General features: G+C 37.1%; 1 protein-coding gene across 13 annotated transcripts in view; it reads left to right on the forward strand.

Moving 5' to 3' along the window:
• The window catches only part of ralgapa1 (Ral GTPase activating protein catalytic subunit alpha 1), a 156,473-nt gene that overhangs the window by 79,000 nt on the left and 55,773 nt on the right, over positions 1–21,700 (forward strand). For all 13 annotated transcript variants that reach the window (XM_073928219.1, XM_073928226.1, XM_073928224.1 and 10 more), the window contains 7 exons: positions 663–773; positions 2,151–2,219; positions 5,360–5,491; positions 5,610–5,793; positions 11,806–12,790; positions 19,642–19,713; positions 19,829–19,952. In XM_073928219.1, the coding sequence (XP_073784320.1) occupies positions 663–773; positions 2,151–2,219; positions 5,360–5,491; positions 5,610–5,793; positions 11,806–12,790; positions 19,642–19,713; positions 19,829–19,952 (1,677 nt within the window). The remainder of the gene's footprint in view (positions 1–662; positions 774–2,150; positions 2,220–5,359; positions 5,492–5,609; positions 5,794–11,805; positions 12,791–19,641; positions 19,714–19,828; positions 19,953–21,700) is intronic.

The raw sequence follows: 21,700 nt of genomic DNA on the forward strand, positions 1-21,700 counted from the left end.
AACTGATCATGATATTGTACCATTTTTGTTAATTCTATCAATTATAGTTTCGCACCTTATTTAGATTGTCAGGGCAAATATTTGTTTAAAAAAAAAAGTATGAAACTAAAATAAAAATGTTAATGAAATAAAAAAACACTTGTCTAATACTAATGACAGTTACTGGTCCAACATTAAAATAAAAAAATATTTCTAAACAAAAGTCAAAATGTAAACATTGTACTTTCAAGATTAGTTTTCTTGTGACACTGTCTTTCATGCTTTTGTCTGCATTTTTGTAATGGTGTGTAATATTGCACTACTATAAATTATTAAAAAGTAAAGAATGCATTTTGTGACACCACAAAATAAACAATGGAGTATAATATAAAGCAATAGATTTTTCATTTTGTCCATACGATACATATTGTCATACTGCTCAGCCTAATAATACAATATACTGTAACATGTTTTGGGTCGATGCTATTGTCTTGAATCTGGTGTTAGTTCAAGGGTTAGACATGAGGGTCTCTCTCCTTTGGGGTCGTTCCATGAAGCAGAATTAGCAAAGACTCATCCCAACTTAATCAGCTCAGATGAGACTCACCATACAATTTACCCAGCACATGTCTGAGCACATTAAAGTTTGTTGATTGCTTTAACCGTTGATCCCTTCCTTGCAGTTCTCCAATAAAAACGTCGCCCTGGTGGCTTCAGACATTTTGCACCTGCTGATAAACTACGTGGATGAACTGGAGAAATTTCCACCCAACACTCCAAAGAAAATAGTGGAGGTAAAGTCCGTCGAGCTGAAAGCGGATTTTAAGTGAAGCTTGATTCTTAAAGGGACACATTTACTCTTCGCATTTACTCTTCATTTGTTCTGAACCTATTTGAGTTTCTTTCTTCTGTTGAACACAAAGGAAGATATTTTGAAAAATGCTGCATTAGCTGCATCCAAAATTGCATACTTACTTCCACAGTATGTCCGGATTCAAAGTATTCAAAAATGACCTAACACTTGCAGCGAGATAATGAAGTGTGCATCAGATGGACACTACGCTATTCCAAGATGCCATGCAAGAGAATTATTGTAGTATGTCCATTCATACTACTCATATTCATACTATATAGAATGTACTTTTCTAACAAACATGTAGTAATTTCAAGTTCAGATGTAGTACCTACTCGAGTAGTAGGCAATTTCAGACTCAGCCATTTACTTCCATCATGATTTTTTTTCTTGAATCACTTCAGTATATTCTTTGAATTTTTACTGAATCACTCTGCTGTTTATTTCCCTATTCTTTTTAGAATATAACTAAGCCTTTAATTGTATTTTTAAGGGATTTACAGGGATTTACATCCTCACTTTAGATGAGCTCAAAAAACAGTAGGAATTTATTAACATAAAGAGTAACCGTTAATATATGCCTAACAAATAAGATGTATAAATGTTCATTTAAATAGTTTATTAATCATTTACATATTCTGAATGATCGGGAAAACTACCTGCTTATCTTAAATGACTGGTTTGTAAATAATGCAATACTTAATGAACAATCATACCGTTGAGCACACTAAATATGAAGAGTTTATATGCAAAAACCGGTAAAAGCCATTAGACATTTTCTTCTAAAATTAGCATTTTTGTCAGACTCTTGTGTGTAGGCTCAGTAATTTAACTTTTCTAGTGATGAATAAGTTATTTACATTGTCTTTAAAGGGAAATAACTGAACATAAACATAGGAGGCTGAAAAAAATGGTAATTTCAGAAAGACATTTTAGACCACATTGAGAGATTTTTGCATCTGAACTCTTCATATGTTCATATACTGTAAGTCATGAATACAGAATTTGTAGCTGTATTTATTTTTTTTTTTTATGAACTGCTTACTAATGTTTATTAACAGAGTTAATGCTTAAGAAATTATGATATAGCTGTTTGTTAATGCTTAATAAATGATTCATAGTGTGCTGTTATCGTAAAGTATTATCTTTTTTTTCCTACTATTGAAGTCAGTGGGTTCCTGCAGCCAGCATTCTTCAAAACATCTTGTTTTGTGTTGAATAGAAGAAACTATAAACAAGGAATAAATGATGATTATTTTCAGTTTTGAGTGAACTGTCTCTTTAAATGTGAAATTAATGTGTGTTTTCTACTTTTTAGGTTCTTATTGCAACCATCACTTACCTTCTTCCAGCCACAGAGTCCTCTCCTCATGAGCTGGACAAGAGGGTATGTTTCAGTAATACAAAGCAAAAATAAACTCCTAAAAATGTGAAATAAAAAACCCTTATGTTGTTTGTTCAGCTAACATCTTTTGTATGCAAACAGTATTTGCTCACTATTACATCTTTTGAAAACACACTTATAGAGTTATTTGACAATGTCCGGGCTTTTTTGTTGTTTGTATAATGCTGATTAATTTCAAATTACGATCTGTCCCAGTAACATATTCTCTTCATCATTTTCTCTGTTGTGTCTTAAAAAGTGGATGAAAAAAACAGTTTGTCCTAATATTAACTTGTATGATGTTGGAATTTACAATCAATTCCATGCGTGTTCAAAAAAAAAAAAAAGGTCAGGAGAGGTTTTTCTTCAATGTCAAAAATCGCAACAATTTATTGGATACAAATGAATAATTCGATTCACAGAATTCTGTTATCCTCAATGCAATGCAGAAGTTACATTAAGGAGGTGCGCAACAACCTTCTTTTCCCGACTTCTTCAACTTATATAGGCAGCTTATATTAACAGGTGGAGTTTAATGAAATTCGTCATTTGTTAGTCATTGATCAGTCCTCCATTGGCTGCACCATAGACATACTTCCTCTTTTTCTACAAATTCTCTGCACAACAAAAAAAAAAAGCATACAACTTTCTGTGCTCTTTGTTCAGTTTTAACACCTCTCTTCAGACAGAAAGTTTCTGCAGAGCTGAATTTAATTTTGGACCTGCATCCATCTATTTCTGCAAAAATGCTAATTAGTATGCACAGCACTCGCACACAACAGTAGAAGTTCAGTTAATATATGACCCTTACATGACCAATACAAATAATTGTTTGATAAAAGAACAACAGACAAAAATATTATAAAAAAAGATTCCTATTGTCCAACAATGATTGATTATTTCTGTGTGTTTTACCGCACTAAATATATCTCAAAATAATTTTTTTTTTTTTTTTTACATTTTTTTAAATTTCCATTGAAACAGTTCTGCTATTTGTAGCATTAGAGTTGTAGCAAAAAAACTACTTCAGATAGATTTAAGAATACACATTTGTAAATAATATTTATAACATAATATCATGCATATAACATTGACACTATGCAGTATTCACTATTGGAGAACATTCATCTTAGGCAGCATATTTGTCATGTGGTGTTCCCCAGGGATATATTTTAGCCCCTATTCTTTTCTCCTTCTATATGCTTTCTCTGGGCTCTATTTTTAGTAAACACAGTTTGTCTTTTCACTGTTATGCGGATGACAACCAAATCTACCTGCCTTTAAAACCAAGTTCAAGTGGCCTCACGACTCTTCTTCTATTTTCAGATGTAAAAGCCTGGTTGTCTTTAAACTTTCTAGATTTTGATGAGAGTAAGACTGAGATCATTTAGTTCGGCCCATCAAACTCTTCTAGAGCACCAATAGTTAATCTTGAAATTTTTCTATGAAGCCCTGGGTAAAAAAATCTGGCTGTTATTCTGGATGATGGCTTGGGATTTGACAAACAGATAAATGCAGTGATTAAATCCTGCTTCTTTCAGCTTCGGCTTTTAAAAATAGTCAAATCTATTCCATCTAGAAAAAGTGTTGAAAAAAAATTATCCATGCTTTTATTACCACTAGATTGGACTATTGTAACTCACTATACTTTGGGATTAGTCAGAAAACCTTATTAAAAACCTTATCTTGTTCACAGTTAGTTCAAAATGCTGGTTCAAGGCTTTTCAGAGGTATCGAGAAACATGACCACATCACACCAGTTTTACACTCTTTGCACTGGTTGCCTGTGCATTATCGAGTCACTTTTAAAATTCTTCTCCTGGTTTTTAAATCTCTAAATGGCCTGTCAGACATGTTGATTGAGCATCAGCCTGGTTGGTCTCTTCGGTCATTCAACCAGAGATTGTTATGCATCCCTAATGCTGAGTTCAGACTGCATGATTTTCAAAGTAATTGTGTCGCAGATGTTTTCACACTGCATGACTATCTGGGCTAGCGTTCTGTCACTGCTTTGTTTACACTGTAGGATGAATCGGCATCAGGACGTTTCACACTGCATGACTTTACTTTAGGAAGAATCACAGACAACTTTGTCCAAACTACGTCTCGCAACCAAAGACGTAGTATGTCTTTTGTTATTAACTACATAATGAGAAAGACGCCTTTAATGGGGTATAATATGTACATATTTCCTCACCTGGCTTTAAAGGAAATTAGCAATTTCTCCTCAACTTTTTTTTTCGACCTGGTTGTAATATTGCTCACATGACACAACAAACAGACACGTGTGCTCCGGCCAAACTTACACTAGTTTTTCCTCCATTTTTTGGGTCCAAATAACCTAGAATAAATGAGCGCTTTTAACTTTTTCCCCAACCTCCCGCTGGCCTGCAGGTACCCACACTAGTGGATGCTGCTTTCTTATTGGCTGTAGGTGATCGCTGATGTTATTTTCAGTCAAAACTTATTTCACACGGCATGATTTGAATCTCCGACAGCTCCAGATATTTAGCATGCCAAATATCTCAAAGGCATCGGCGACTCATTGGCGATTCTTTCAGATCACTTCTTTGATAGTTCACATTTTGTGATTGTTACTCACATGAACGTCACCGATTTGCTGTGAATTTAGGCATTTGTTGGCAATTTCTCAAAACCTGTTGGCGAGTCAAAATCAAGGCTAAAATCATGCAGTCTGAACTCGGCATAAGCCAAGGCTGAAATGCAAGGGTGACCTTGCCTTCGCAGTAGCTGGTTGTGGAATGCTCTGCCCCTCTGTATTAGTTCTGTTTCGTTTCTGTCTGTTTTTAAATCTAGGTTGAAAACTAACCACTTTGATTTGGCATTTTATCAATGAAAATTGTCTGTTTTAGCTATAATTTAATGTTTTTCTTTGTTGTTATGTGTATTGTGCAGCACATTGGTCACCCTCTGGTTGTGTTTAATAGTGCTATATAAATAAAATTGACATTGACAGTATTCAGCATTGATATGAAATAATTTATTTGACTGTCGACTAGTAATTCAACTTTGAAATTACATGAATAACTTAAAAATAATTAAATCAATAAAAATGCATTGAAATCCAAAGTATTTGTACCGTTTTAAAACACATTTGTTTACTCACTATTTCTCTTTTTCAGCTGGTTGTTTCTCTACTGCTGTGCTTGCTGGACTGGGTGATGGCTCTACCTCCGAAAACACTCCTCCAGCCGGTCCAAGGAGCCTCGGATAAGGAGAAAACTGACAAGTCTGTCCTCAGCTGCATCTATAAAGTATGATACCAGCACTCACTTATTTACATTTAGTTACATTTATGAGTATCCTGTGAAAACAGATAACATGCATGATGGAGATTTTGTCGAATTTCTAACCCCATTGTTCGTCTCTTAGGTCCTCCATGGTTGTGTCTATGGGGCTCAGAGCTTCAGTAACCCCAGTTACTTCCCCATTCACCTGTCAGACTTAAGCAGCCCAGACTACGACCCCTTCTTACTACTAGAAAACCTTAAGGAGCCGGAGCCACTCCATTCACCTGACTCTGAACGCTCCTCCAAACTGCAACCAGTAACTGAAGGCAAGTAAACACTTGTCGTCTTGTTATCCAGTTGTTGTTGTTTTTTTATGTTTATTTATCTGATAATTTGTCAGGTTCTACTCTCACTCTTCTCTTATGCCATTTCTGTCCCGAAGCATTTTTTTCTTGAGCTGAGTGATTGTTTTTTGTCAATGGTAGCGCTGCTTTTTTTAACATCCTCAGCATAGCGAGGCGCTAAGTGGGCATTTAACAGTCAGCGCTAACTGCTCAGTGTTGTTTCAGCCGGTGAAAAACGCAGCGCTCGTCGGTATCATTTTGAGCTAGCTGTCCAATCGCAGTGGAAGGGGGCGGGACAATGCCTCGCAAATGTCAACAAATAACCTACTTAAGACTTTCAACTTATAATCTGTATCATAGCAACTGACAGAAAAAAAATTGCTGTACACTCACGCAAAAACACTTCAGTGGACACGCAGTATTGCAGTTTGTTTTAAGCATCAAGTCTCTTTTTGTCCCTCACAAGCAATGTTTTCAATCAATCAATCAATCAATCAATCTTTTTTATATTATAGCACCTTACTACAACCAAGGTTTACCAAAGTGTTTTACACCAATAAAAACAAAATATACAACACTTGAAATCAAATAATGCAAGAAATTTTTGTACAATACAGCATAACATTAAGACAGAGAAAAGCATCAGTGCTACTTTGCATTAAAAGCCATTTTGATTTTTAACAATGGCGATCATACACCAGCAGCGATGACACATTGTGGACTATGAACAAAGTAAACACGGTAATCAGCAGCAATCCTGACAGACGCCATCTTACAATTCTAAGTTGTGAAATAAAAAATTGCATAATTTAAAAGTTGCGTGTACAATATGAATAGTGTGTGTGTGTGCGTGCATGCAAGCGTGCGTGTGTGTGCATAGATTATCTTTCATCCTTTATGAATAAGTTGCAACTGTTTGGGAACACAATTGTAAGAGAGTGTCTAAACTCGGTCCTGGAGGGCCGGTGTCCTGCAAAGTTTTGTTCCAACCCTACTCAGACACACCTGGGCTAGCTAATCAATCTCTTATTAGGCTTTCTACAAGCATCCTTGCAGGTGTGTTGAGGCAAGTTGGAACTAAAATCTGCAGGACACTGCCCCTCCAGGACAGAGTTTAGCTCCAACTTGCCTTAACACAGCTGTAAGGATGCTTCTAGAAAGCCTAATAAGAGCTTGATTAGCTAGCCCAGGTGTGTCTGATTGGGGTTGGAACTAAACTTTGCTGGACACCCGCCCTCCAGGAACGAGTTTGGACACCCCTGATATAGACAAATAAACAAGTATAGTGTACATATACATACTGGACTGATTTTTGCTGTGTTCTCTGATGAATCCCTTACCCAAAGAGCACCGACACATTATTTAAGCTGCCTCTGAGCACTTTTGGTTTGACTTTGGATTTTGAGACCTATTGATTTTTTTTTGTATGTAACCACTCAAAGTACCATTTGGACCAATAAGACATCACTGTGGGTGGAGCTACCCAACACAACCAACATAATCCTCTACTTCAGTGTTTCTCAACCACATTAATAAAGGACCACCAGCTCTGCACAGTTGCCATGTGTCCTTAACCCTCTACCTCAGTGTTTCTCAACCACATTAATAAAGGACCACCAGCTCTGCACAGTTGCCATGTGTCCTTAACCAAAGACACCTGATTCAGATCATCATCTCAAAGACTGAAAGACCTGTAATAAGTGCAACGGACAAAGGAGACATACAAAACATGCAGTGTTGGTGGTTCTCCAGAATTGTGGTGGAGAAACACTGCTCTGCCTGACCTAAACAACTTAGTACTTAGCCTAAATAGAAATGAATTTACTAACTGTTGCACTAAAGACAAAAAACAGATATTAAAATGCTTAAGCTTGATGTGCAGTGTTAATCAATATTTCTCCTATTGTCATTACCTTCTGTTGTTAAAACTTGCTGAAAAAAATCAGAAGCAAGAATGAACCACTTAATGTCTTCATCACTGAATCAGTTTGCTCCTTCAATGCTAGTTTCAGCATGTGTTAGGAAGAGGATGGTTTGAGATTGACTGCAGGGGTCTTTCTTCCTGTGCTGCCGGTGTTGTTCCTTCCTCCATCAGGGCAAAATAACTAATCATTGCAGCCCTGAGTGAGACATGTGTCCACCGCTTTCCTATCTCCTTTACTCTTGAAATTACTCCTAGCGCTGTATTCTTGCTAGATCGGAGGGCACTCGGCAGCCGAGGTGGTCCATACTAAAGGCTGCTTCATCAGGATAAAATCCCTCCCCCCCGAGAGCTTCGGTCTGCGAATGTTTTGGCTCATTACGGTGGTGGAGAGTGTCTCTGAATGTGATTGGTGTGGTGTGTTGATTGGGGGGAGTGGGCCTCTGGCACGTCGAGTGTACTGGTATTGGGCTGCTCTCTGCATGGTTTCTTTGTGAGTTCTGGCAGCATTTCGAGGAGGGAGTGTCTCCGCCGGGAGCTTCGAGGCATCTGCACCTCTCCCCAGGCATCCTGCATTCTTCATCACACCCTAATGTCCCCGTATTCACACCAGCCGTCCGCACCTTCACTCATCCCGGCTCTGCAGGAGCTTAACACTGATGGATCTGAAAATCACTACATCCCTGATGAAACCAGCGCTCTAACTGCTTTTCTTTACTTGTTTCTGACACCTCGTCATCATCACTGCTGGCTCCTTATGACTCTCGCTGTCTTGCAGACCTGTTTTGGTGGTTTTTAGTTGGATTGATCTTAAAAAGTGGTTAGTTTATCTGTGAGATCAACGATTTATTAGGTAAGGATTTGAGTAAAATGTTGAAGGTGCTGTATGCAAGTAATATTTTTGCAGATATCTAAGAAACATGCTAAGTTAACATTCTTGTTTATCTGAAAACCATGCTGAAGTCAGATATTCTGCTTTGAAAATGTGTTTTCCGTGCTGGAACGCTGTCTTTGTTTTGGTCATTTTAACCTGCTCAATGCCAGTTTAGCCAGTTATATTTCAGCACCTCGGGTTGCCTTGGTGGAAAACAGCGTATTTCATTCATTCAGTCAGAAAGGCTCTGAAAGCATGCATCCGTGACCAAAATGTGACCTCCGGTGGACAGTAGCAGACTCCGAAATGAGATCGGATTTAGAGTTCTACATGAGATTATTAATTAATTAGCAAATGATATAAATATTACGAACGTAAACATTAGGTAACATTGTAACCCCTTGTCCTAGCAACATGCTACGTGACGAATTTTGCTGTTAGCAATTTAAATACAGCCATTCAGAAGCACAGAATAGTGCACACACTCCTGAAATGGTAAGGTTTATAATCTAATTAATACATATTTAATCTCTTTAACATTATGAAATCAACATGTTAAATCACAGATTTGTGTTTAGTTTTAAAGTTCAACTTCAAACGTTTTTTTTATTCTGAAGATCTGAGGTGAACTATCTGCTGCTGCTTTCAGTAGTATAGCAATACATGTCATAAAATGGCATTCAGACTCGCATTGTTAGCATTTAACACTGCCAATGAGGTGTACCTGAGGTGATCATTATCAGTTTTCTCTTGTTCAGCTGCAAGAAATAGAAGCCATTTCTAATATATCAATTCGAGGTGTTGGTGAGAACAAAAATTCCTTATATTATGGAAAATATTCCTTCTATCGGGTGCCAATGCATTTATTTAGAGCACGGTTTAAGCGCTTGGATTTGTTTTGATCTAGGAGTGCAATACCTAGTTCAACCACTAGGTGTCAAACTTGCATACGAAAACGAAACACGACAGAATTTTAAATACAAGGTCTTGTAATATTTATTCCAAATTTGAATAAGTTTTTTCAGAAAATAACAAATCTGTTCATTTATTGTTGCTAAATATTAGGGAAATTCCAGCAAATGTTGCTTTATTTATTAACTATTTGTATTGTGTTGTCTAAAAAGTAATTAATACAAATGTCCGTTTAAAAAAATGGCTTATTATTTTGTTATTTATTGTGAAATTGATTTTTTAGCTATCAGCTAACCATCTACAACTCTCGCATGATTGTCCACTGAAGCTAAGCAGGGCTGCGTCTGGTCAGCACCTGGATGGGAGACCACATGGAGAAGCTATGTTGCTGCCTGAAGTGGTGTTAGTGAGGCCAGCAGGGGGCGCTCAACCAGCGGTCTGTGTGGGTCCTAACGCCCCAGTATATTGATGTTAACTCTATACTGTTCAGTGAGAAAAAAAGTTACATTTCCAGGATGTCCTTCGAAAGAATAAGAGTTTAACCCTGGCATCCTGACCAAATTTGCCCATTTTCCTCTGTCCATCATGGCCTCCTAACCATTCCCATATCATAATTATCTTCATCAGTCTGTCTCCTCTCCGCCAATCAGCTGGTGTGTGGTCTGACTCAATATGGCTGCCTTTGCTTTATTCAGGTGGATGCTGCACACTGGTGGTAGATGAGGACATTTCCCCAATGTGTAATTAAAATTTAAAAGCAATGCCATCAGTAGTATAGACAAAAAAATTTTAATACTTTAGTAACACCTTAGTTTAGGTCAAAATTTATGCTATTAACTACCATTTTATTATCTGCCTAATAATAAGATATTAACTCTTCATTAGTAGTTATACAGTATGATCTTATTCTGCATCCCTAATCCTACCCAACTTTTACCTTATTAGCTATTAACAAACAGCTAATTAGTAGTTTATTAAGCTAATACGTTAGTTAACGGTTTTTAATACAGTGAATTGTGACCTAAAGTGTTACTAATACTTCTTTTCACAAACACGTTATAAATCCAGAGAAAATGAGAATGTTTAACTGTTCACTTAATTTGTGCAAAAACATTTTGGGAAATCTGTCAAAAGTATTCTTTATTAGTCCTTTGCATTTAGATTTATAAATAGGTCCTTGGCATTTTATTTTAATGACTTTAAAAAAATTTTAAATTATGCTGGGTGATCCAGCTTAAATATACTAGACTTCCAGCGGAGTATCATAACGGAGTATCATAACTAAAACCTTAATATATGAAATAAAAAGTAATAAATTATTGAATAAAAACTGAATAAATTCAGATTTACAAGTTTACTCAAGTAAATAAACAGAATTTATGATGGGCTAAAAATCTGCGGAATTCTGCCCGCAGATTCCGTGTGGGCCTAATTATGAGGCATTGGAATCAGAATGTGAAAACGTGAATGTGTATATATCCTAAACAATCAAATAATTATAAATGTTAGCAAAAAAGTGCAAGGTAAAAAAGTAAGAGAGACTGTGATATCTGCTACCAGATCTATTTTCATTCATCATGCACCGACATGAAAATATACTAAAATAATTCATTGTAAATACTACAGTGTTTTTAACCATACTGACACTGACACCTCCAATAGACATAAAGATGTTGCGCAATTAACTAAAATGTGGCTAGAATTGGTTTTATGTATGGGCAATATATATTGCATCACCAAAAATGATTGAGGTCACGTCCATGTGTTGTGCGGTAAGGCATAATATTGATTATTGTGACAGGCCTAGCTCAGAATAGCCAAAATATTTCATAAGCTTGTGTGTGTTGATTTATTTGAATATAGGCATCTGCGTTGATCCTTATGAAAGTTTGACCAGAAGAATAATGGTCATGCCCAACAAAACCTAGTTCTTCTCAAGGTTTTGTTTTACCTTCACTTTGTCAAATGATAAAAAAAAAAATAATTTCCCTCCATTGTCACCACCGACTTGCTTGGATCAGGACATGTGGAGCTGTTCGGTGGATTTGTTCTTCAGTGTTTGGACTTTCAGCAGTGAAATTTAAACCACACTGAACTAAACTAAACTGAACTTCAACTCTGAAATCTGGTCTTTAATAGAACTATGTTAAGCTGCTTTGACACAATCTACCTTGTGAAAAGCGCTATAGAAATTAACATGAATTGAATTGAATGTAGGTAATATTCGGAAATTTTCTGTATGTACCTCTTTTTACTAATGCATCTTTGTTTTTCTGTCTGTTTGTAGTGAGGAGCCGCATTCAGCAAGGCCTTGTTTCAGTTGCGGCACGCACTGTCATATCTCACCTAGTCAACCATCTGGGTCACTATCCCATGAGTGGTGGTCCGGCCACTCTGACGAGCCAGGTGTGCGAGAACCAGGACAACCCATACAGTGAGAGCGCAGACCTGACCCCTGAACTCTTTGACGCCCCCAATTTGCAGTTCTTCGTGCTTAATGGCACCACCCTGCTGTCCTACTTACAAATTCGGGCTGAAGATGGCCTGCCCGGTGGTGGGATGTCAGCTGGCCTCACCACCACCAATGCTTGTGTTCGGGTGATTGTGAGGGACATTTCTGGTAAACACTCCTGGGACTCAGCTGTTCTGTATGGTCCACCTCATTGCATCACTCCTAGTCAAACTTTGCACCTTTACACGTCCTCTAATCCGAGAGGGGAACATAATAGAGATGAGGACAGTTTAGAGAGGGGCAGCCAAGAAGAACCAGAGGATGGAGCTTTTCAGGAAAGCGAGGAGGACTTGGATGAGCATGAGGAGGCGGAGGTGAAAGAAGACGAGGTGGAGGAGGAAGAACTTGAGGAAGAGATTGAGGAGGAAGAGGTTGCACTGGAACTTATGGCCCCGCAGGCCAAACGGCGGTGCAGAGAGGTCATCCCGAACTGGGACTCCCTGCAGGATGGGGAAGACTCCCTAGATGAGATGCTGCAATATCTGGGATACTCCAGCCCAGAGTGTCTGCAACGTACTGGTGGACCTCTCAACATACCTGCCCCACCTCCAAACTGTGTGTCCGAGAAACAGGAGAATGATGTCATCAATGCCATCCTGAAGCAGTGTGCCGAGGAGCAGGACTTCACAATTCACCGTGGTAATGAGCTGAACATGAGGGCCGTCGTTCAGCAGGAGCCAAGCCCACAGAGACCACAGTCTGCCTTCTACTACTGCAAACTGCTCCTCAACATACTAGGCATGAACTCTTGGGAGAAGAGGTAAGACTTCAAGAACCACAAAAACACACCAGTAGGGCAGAAATTCCTGAAGAGTTTAGTTGAAACCCTGATTAAATGGACAATTCAACCAAAAATCATTTACTTTCCCTTCACTTGTTTAAAATTGTGTTTGTTTTTTCTGTTGAGTCTGCTTGAGGCCATTGACTTCTGTAGTATTTTTTGCTACTATGGAAGTCAATGGGTGCCAGAAACCAGCATTCTTTAAAAACTCTTATTTATCAAAAAAAACAAGGAAACAAAAAAAAAAAAGAACATGAAGTTAAAAATATAGGTTTAAAATCACATGAGGGGTAATAAATGATGAGGTCATTCTCATGTTTTTGTCTCATTTTAAATCACCCACCTGTGAAAACCTTGATTAGCATGTTCAGATGCCTTTGATAGCTGGAGGTAAACTCTGAAACCCTAAAATCCTATTTGTATGTACAGTGGTCTCTTGCTATAACGCGGTTCACCTTTTTTTTTTTTTGTGCCTTTTACCTTGCTTTTTTTGTGCATTGTGTTCTGCGTCCTGATTGGCTGTTGACCATTGTCAGTCAATCTCCTCTGTATCTCATGTACAGTACAGAATGCGTTCAGCTTGCCAAATTAGCATAAATCTTCAATCGCTAGCAGTGTGAATTTCAACAAAGATGCAAAAAGGGTTGTAACTCTCTGCAGCAAAACCATCATAAAGGGGGTCACACACCGTCTGCGCCGTGCCACGATACCAAGCATAGAATTCTATCAGGATACTCACACCGGCACCACAAGTCATGAAGACACTGTTTATATTTCTACTATGCCACAGAGCGCCATCTGAATAATTTCATTTTAAAAAGCATATGAATGTGTGTTACTTCCATGTGTCTGGCACATCCGGTGTCCGGAGTCTGCTTTAGCTTTGTGGATCAGTGACTGCAAGAATAAGAACATTACGCTGGATGCCAACATTATCCGCAGAGAAGCTAAAAAGCATTATGAACCTTTTGCTGACAGCGATGAATGTTTGCACCCGACAACCGGTTTTGATCTTTGGTTTGATTCTATAATACTGGACTTACTTTTCTACGAAGGTTTGAACTTAGAGAGTGTTTAATCGAGGGAAAAGTGTGAAAATGTTAATACCTGTCTGAGAAAAGTGTATGAAGTGTGTAGCGAGTGGTTTTACAGCCTTAAAACATCTATAATAATTGTAAAAAATGTAAAGCGGACTACTATGCGGATTTAGTCTATTTTTATTTTTAGAACGTAAATCCTGCGATAAACAAGGGACCACTGTATTAGGTTGTTTGCTAAACATTCATTCCTGTAGATGTTCATTAACATCTCAAACCTATAACCTGAAAGCACACCAACAATGAAGGTTCCGTATTAGGTATTAGATAGGGTTTGGTATTGTTTGGGTTGTTAATGATGCCAGTGCCAATTTCATACCTTTTCAGTGGTAGAGTTGCTAAAAACCATTGCCAGAATGGATAAATAAAAAAATAGCCACAAAATGCCAATGATATTAAAAACAGCTTTTTATATGAAATCAAATTTACTCAATTTGATATATATATATATATATATATATATATATATATATATATATATATATATATATATATATATATATATATATATATATATATATGAATAAAAAAATTAAATGCACAAAAAAAATTTGCCCAAAGGTGCCATAGAATTCATTGACGCAATCTGTGTTCATGCTCGCCTGCCTGCTTCATAGAATGGCTTCTTAAGCCTGTCCCACATATATAGTTAATATAATATAAGCTTAGATAAATTTGTAAATAAGGGGATTAAAAATGATCATAGCTGTAATCTCAGTAGGAAATGTTGTGGCCAATCAAAAGCTGCCTGAGGCATGCATATCAATAGTCCCTTGTGGATTGTCAGAGTTCATGTTTTGTCCTGATTGGCCTGTTTTTTCACTCCCCTCATTTACATGAGAAGGAGAAATAATGGTGTTTGAGGCTCACTGGAAGTCATGTCCATGTATGAACTCTTATTAGTCAGCTATGCCTAGTCATATCAAGAGTTCATTCTGTGGCACTATTAATAAGTACTTAATAAAAACTGGGCCGATAAACAATATTATATTGAATCACGATAAAATTTTTGTCAGTAAAAATGATAAGCTCTGGACTTTTTTTTTTACTCTATATTGATCTAAGAGCCAATCACACAGCAGAAATGGTTTGAAATTAGAGATGTACTGAATATTTGGCCATCGAAAATTTATCTGCCGAAAATGCTGTTTTATGAACCCTCTTTTTTTGTGGCTTCAGTCATTGTTGGGGTACTCTTTTAAATCTGGAAGCATTAACAACTTATATCGAAATATATATTGTTATCTTTCAATATGAAATTTAATTATTGAGATTGCATTTTTGCCATATTGCACAGCCCTAAAGTGACTTAACCAAACTACAACCACACCTATTACTACATCTGAAAACCTAAGCGTCCCTTTTGCTAAAATTGCACAACTTTTGGTCCATGAAACTGATTCACAGAAAACTTTAGAATTAAGAAATGCTCAATTTAGATTTTATTGCTGCTAGTAGGGCTGGGCGATATTGCAAAAAAAAAAATAAAATGATCACAATATAATGTTTCATATCATTCGATAGCGATAATTATTGAATATATTTTAACAATCTATCCAAGAATATTAGTGTTTTTGAGTTATTTAACCACTTCATCTTAATTTACCAACATTAACAAGGCAAATAGTTTTAATAGTCAAAAACCAAAATATTGAAACAAAATATCTCATCTCTTATTAATAAAATAAACAAAAGTGTTAAAGAGACTCTTAAACTTGATAAATAAAATGTTACAAAGTGTGTGCAATGGTAAAGTGTAAATGCTGAACAATCAAAGCAAATTTTAAGCTGTGAATAGTAATGAGACTGTAAACCTCAAACTCTTTGATTATGATAATCAAATCTGAGCTTTCAAGTAAAGGAGCCAGCCATTATTAATCAAATACATACTGCAGCATTACAAATTGTCAAATTAAATGACTATATTACCCTACATGCTAAAATCTTTCAGATGGGAAGCTATTGGCTGGGATGCACAAGAAAAGAAACCAAAAAGCCACTTTAGCAACATCCTAGCATCCTTTTTTCAATCTCCATTTTGAAAAGTTGAGATGTTTTTTAACTAGGTGCGGCTCAAATTCATGCGATTCACGTGTGCGCCGCTTCCACGACATGTGCGAGTCTTTCCTATTTGCGCGTCGGGCAAATCGCGTGCCTCCATTGGAAATGGCAAACTTGCACTCCATACTTAGTGGCATTGCTTCCAAAGCGCACGCTCAGCAGCCACATTTAATGAAACAATGCTATAGCGCTTATTTATTTATTTATTTTTATTCTGGTTCTGCAGGTTGCAATGTTGCAAATTTTGATTGCCAATCAAAAAGCCAGTTGTAATAGTTTGTTTTGGCTCAATTTGGAACTTTCCCAACCGAGTACGTGCTCCGACTTGCCCTCCCGGTCCTCTATATTTAATTCTTAAGAAGTCATGTCCACCTCAAGCAGACTATTTTTGTTGTTCCTTAAGTATGTCTTTAATCATTGCTTTTAAAAGATGGTAGTTTTATTTTATATAAAAAAGGTTTCTAAAAAGTCCCTTTTTGGGCAGTTTTTGAGATTATTTAAATAACACTTACATCTTTATATTAGCTTTGTTTAACCAAATCGTGTAAACATGTGCTATGCAAATTCAGCAACTCTTCATAAACCCCCCATAGACTCCATTGTTTTGCTAGAGTTTGTTAGCACAATCTGGGTGACGTTGTTGTTGAAAACCGATAATGCATGTAAACATCCTGTGTGCTCGCACCTCTCCCTGATTGCGCAGAGCCACGTTAATCTGCTTTAAACTGTCAACATCTCTCTGATGAACTAATCCAGCAACAGAAACTACAATGCAGCTCTCTCACTGTCCAAACCTCAGTGTGCGTCCCCCTCCCAACAATTGTCCCCCCCAGTGCATTTCACTGTAAGGCTTCAATCCCATTCCATTTAGTGGTATTACAGAGAATGGTTAAATATTTCCAGATGACAAATAATTGGAAAATTGGGGCTATTTTTCACCTTGAATGTAATGGCATTAATTTTCATCATATACATGCTCTGTGTTATGAGATTAATGAAGGAAAATTGTTTTTTCACCATTCCCTCATAGAGTCGTCGAGGGGAAAAAGCTTTTCTTCACACAGCTCCGGGTGTGCTGTGTGTATGTGTGTGTGTGTGTACGCACGCAGCTTTTATGGGGGGATTAATTCTTGAGGGGTCTGTTATCTGCCGAGCAGCCACGGTACTTTTCATTCTTGCCTGATACGGCGTCTGAAAATAAAAGGCTGCTACCTTTCGAATGTGGCTGGAGGGTTATTATGAGTTGGAGAGCCGAGAGAAAATGCATAGGGGCTGTTTAATGAGGAATTGTCCTGCTGCCGCTCTCCAGGCATTCATGTATCATTTATCCATGGTCAGAGACTAAGGCATTGCAATCCGCCGAGCCATTGTGTGTGTGAGCGCGCGCCTAATGTCGGCCTTTTATGCCGTTCGCGCGTTCGCCTCCTGAAATGGCTCACTTTCAATGGAGAAAATGAAGACCATTACATTGCAACAAGCTAATAAAGAGACCCCTGCTCAAAGAAAAGGAGAACAAAACAAAAAGTCCTTTTAGAGAGCATCGTGTGGCTTTTCCACATGACTCACGCGGCCACTTGGAGAGAGAGAGATAAAGAGGGAGAAAGTGACTGAACTCTGAACTATAAAAGCGGCAGATGGAAAGAAGTTGCATTATCTTATAGATTCATCTGGTTTTTTGGGTTTCTTTTAATTAAATCATGGGCAGGTTTTTGTTTTATGGTTCACCGTGTCATAAGATGTTTTTTTTTCCATGCTTTGAATCTTTCATTATTTGTTTTCATTCGTGTTTCTGGGAGTCTGTGAGAAAAACAAGGAAGCCTGTAATTAAGTAGACGGCCATTTAATGAAAGAGATCTAACGCACAGTCTGGAGCACCGCTTCTCTAAATGAGGGCCACGGACCATAGCTGGAGCCTCCTCAAAAATCCATCTATCTGCTTGTCTGTCTGTCTTTGTCTGTCACTCTGTCTGTCGCTTCTTCCATCCATCTATCTATACTTCTATCCATCTATCTATCATACTGTTGTTTTATCTATCTATCTATCTATCTATCTATCTATCTATCTATCTATCTATCCATCTATCCATCTATCCATCTATCTATCCATCCATCCATCCATCCATCCATCCATCCATCCATCCATCCATCCATCCATCCATCCATCCATCCATCCATCCATCCATCCTAGATTTAGTACCATCCATCCATCTTGTTGTCTGTCTATCATTCTATCTATCATTCTACTTTATCTATCTATAGTTCTGTCATTCTATCCCTCTATGTTTCATTCATTCTATCCTTCTGTTGATCTATCCATTCATCCATCCATCCATCCATCCATCCATCCATCATAGATTTAGTATCATGCAATCACCCACCCACCCATTCTTCCACCCATCCATCCATTCATCCATCCATCCATCATTTTATCATCCTTTCCATCTGTCCATCCATCCATCTAGCCATCTATCCATCCATTAGACACAGATGGGAATAATCAATAATACAATATATTGTGATATTGAACATACTGTACACATGATATTGTAGGCACTGTTAAAAAATGAGGTTGTTTTTATTAATCTTTTAGAGTGCCTTTAAATAATAATCAGATTTTGGTGGGGATGTAAATCACAGCATCGAATGCCTAAAGACATAATAGGCAGTATAGTTTCAACAACAGCCTGTTCACATGTTATTCCAGCCTAAAACACGCACAATATATAAAAGAAAAATGTGTATTCCTATTGCTCATTAATATTGTACAGTGAGGTGCGAACCGTTAACATTAGTTATTTTATCTTTGATTAGTTAATGCCTAATAACACATTAAAATCATTTGTTTTCATTCATTCATTTTCTTTTCGACTTAGTCCCTTTGATCAGTTTTTTTAATGGAGATAATTAATAATGAAATTCAGTTGTATTTTCTAACTAACTTTCTAACTAAGATTTAATCTGGCTATTTCTCAATGTTACTAATGAGTCTTCATTGCAAAGTGTTACTTGTACTTCATAATTTAATTAATTTGAAACATTTGTGCTCCGGTTTTCCTCACAAGTCCAAAAACATGCACTAGAGGTGAATTTGGGTAAGCTAAATTGTCCGTAGTGTATGCGTGTCAATGAGAGCGTAAGGGTGTTTCCCAGTGATGGGTTGCAGCTGGAAGGGCATGTGCTGCGTAAAACATATGCTGGATAAGCTGGCGGTTGATTCTGCTGTAGCAACCCCTAATTAATAAAGAGACTATGCTGAAAAGAAAATGAATGAATGATTTGTTTATTTTAAACATGTATTTTATACAACAGGGTTGACAAAACTTGCTACTGGAGGACTGATGTCCCACAAAGATTGCCTTGTGTATATTTGCAGTTGGAACTAAGTTTTCTGACAGTCTTCCCTCTAGAACAGAACTTGGACAACTTGGTTGATTGACCTGTTTGAATTTTTTTTGATCTGCCATATAGTTTTTCTTTTGGTCTTACTGACTTTGTCCATCATTGTGTCTTTGTATAGTTTTTCTCTGTTAGTCAGTAGTTCCATCTGTCTGTTCAGTCTGTCTATTTTCTTTCTTATAAAGAAAGACTTTGTTCATCACCTGTCTGTGTGCAAACTAATTAACCTGAAGTGATCAGGGATAAGTAATGTGGTAAAAAATGTGTCGTCTCCAGGAACAGTTTCCACCTGCTGAAAAAGAATGAAAAACTACTGAGAGAGCTGAAGAATCTGGACTCCAGGCAGTGGTATGTTACGCTGTTTTATATCTGGTGTTACTTCTGGAAAGGTGTTGTAGGGGCAAAAGATAGAAATTAATCACTGATACAAGTGTGTTTCTGTCTCTTTTTTCACATTTTACAGTCGTGAAACACACAAAATCGCGGTGTTTTACGTGGCAGAGGGACAAGAAGACAAGCACTCCATTCTGTCCAACACAGCCGGGAGTCAGGCGTATGAAGACTTTGTATCAGGCCTGGGCTGGGAGGTAAAATCTTGATCATTTTACGCTGGTAGCCAATTCATTTTTTGGTTTGTGATGTATTTTTATCATTACTAGTCATTTTATCCACCTCTCCTGAAGCATGCCTACCGCATTTTAAATTCTGTGTTGCATTTTCAGTGAGTTTGCATGTTTTTCCTCGTGTTCGCGTGGGTTTCCTCCTGGTGCTCCGGTTTTCCTCACAATCCAATGACAGGGCAATTAAATAAAATAAATTGGCTGTAGTGTATGAGTCTGTGTGAATAAGTGTGTATAGATGTTTCCCAGTTCTGGTTTGCAGTTGGAAGGGCATCCGCTGTGTAAAACATTTGCTGGATACATTTATTGTAGCGGTTTATTCCAATGGGCCAACCCGATGAACAAAGGGACTAAGCCGAAGGAAGCTGAATTACTGAATGTTGCATTACAGTAAAACTAAAGCTAATCATTTTAAACAATAATGTTGCATATCCATAGTAAAAAAGGTTTTACTTTGTGTAGCATGTCATGATATTACGATCATGTTTTGCATTTCATTGTGACATTTTTTACTTTATGGATTTTATGGCATTATTACAAAGAATAAAATATTGCAACAAAAAAGTATAAATAATGTCAACTCTAGCACATAAAATGAAATAAGATAAAACATATCAACAAAAAAAAAAGGTAAATAATAATGTGACACACTGAAACAAAAACAATAAAATCGTACAATCTGTATCACACAATGATCTTTAATTCCAACTTGGAAAAGGAAAAAGAAGAAGTTTGCTGGAACCAGGACTCCATATACATCATGTTTTTGAAAATATTTCCTAAATGGGTCCCAGATTTTCTTTAACTGTTTAGATAAACCTCTAGAATGTTTACTGTGACATTTTTATTAAACTATCTGTGGTAAAGGCTTCTTGGGTTACTCCAAATTATTTTGTTTCTGTATTCCGGAGCGTGTAGTAAAGTAATATTTAAAGGTGCAGTATGTAAGTTTGACACCCAGTGCTTGAACTAGGTATTGCACACCTGGTTCAAAACGAATGCAAGCGCTGGTTGCCAGATTGACGACACCAACAGCAGGGTGCCTGACTGTCGAGCCTGAAGGCTGATTTAAACTGTGTTCTAAATAAAAGCAATGTCTTGTGATAGAAGGAATATTTTACATATTAAAATGAGTTTTTGTTCAAACCAACACCTCGAATTGAAATATTAGAAACTGCTTCTATTTCTTGCAGCTGAACAACAACTTTGACAATGCAGCTGAACTTTGACAATGATCACCTCAGGTGCACCTTATGTGCTTTATTCTGTGTTATATGTTAATAAAGTGAGTTTGATTGCTATTTTACGTGACATTTATTGCCATACTACTAAAAGCAGCAGCAGCAGATTGTTCGCCTTAGATCTTAAAAATAAAACAAATAATTTGAAATTGAATTTTAGAGCTGTGACTAGCACGTAGCAGTGATTCAGCATGTACATCATTTAATATTGTTAGAAAGGGTTAATATGTATTAATTAAATCATAAACTTTACCATTTCGTTGGAGTGCATTGAGTGCACTATTTTGTGCATTTTGTGGTATTTTTATGCTTTAGAAGAGGTAAAAACTTACATACAGCAGCTTTGACATGCATGTAAAAAAGCTGTCCAAATACCCATCTGGTGATATTATAATTATTCACGGTAGCTAAAACTTTGTTCAATTACTTAGGTTTACTTTTCATAATTAATGATTGAACGGTGAGTGGAATACT

Source organism: Danio rerio, chromosome 17 (assembly GCF_049306965.1).
Source record: "Danio rerio strain Tuebingen ecotype United States chromosome 17, GRCz12tu, whole genome shotgun sequence".
In the NCBI taxonomy this organism is placed as follows: domain Eukaryota; kingdom Metazoa; phylum Chordata; class Actinopteri; order Cypriniformes; family Danionidae; genus Danio; species Danio rerio.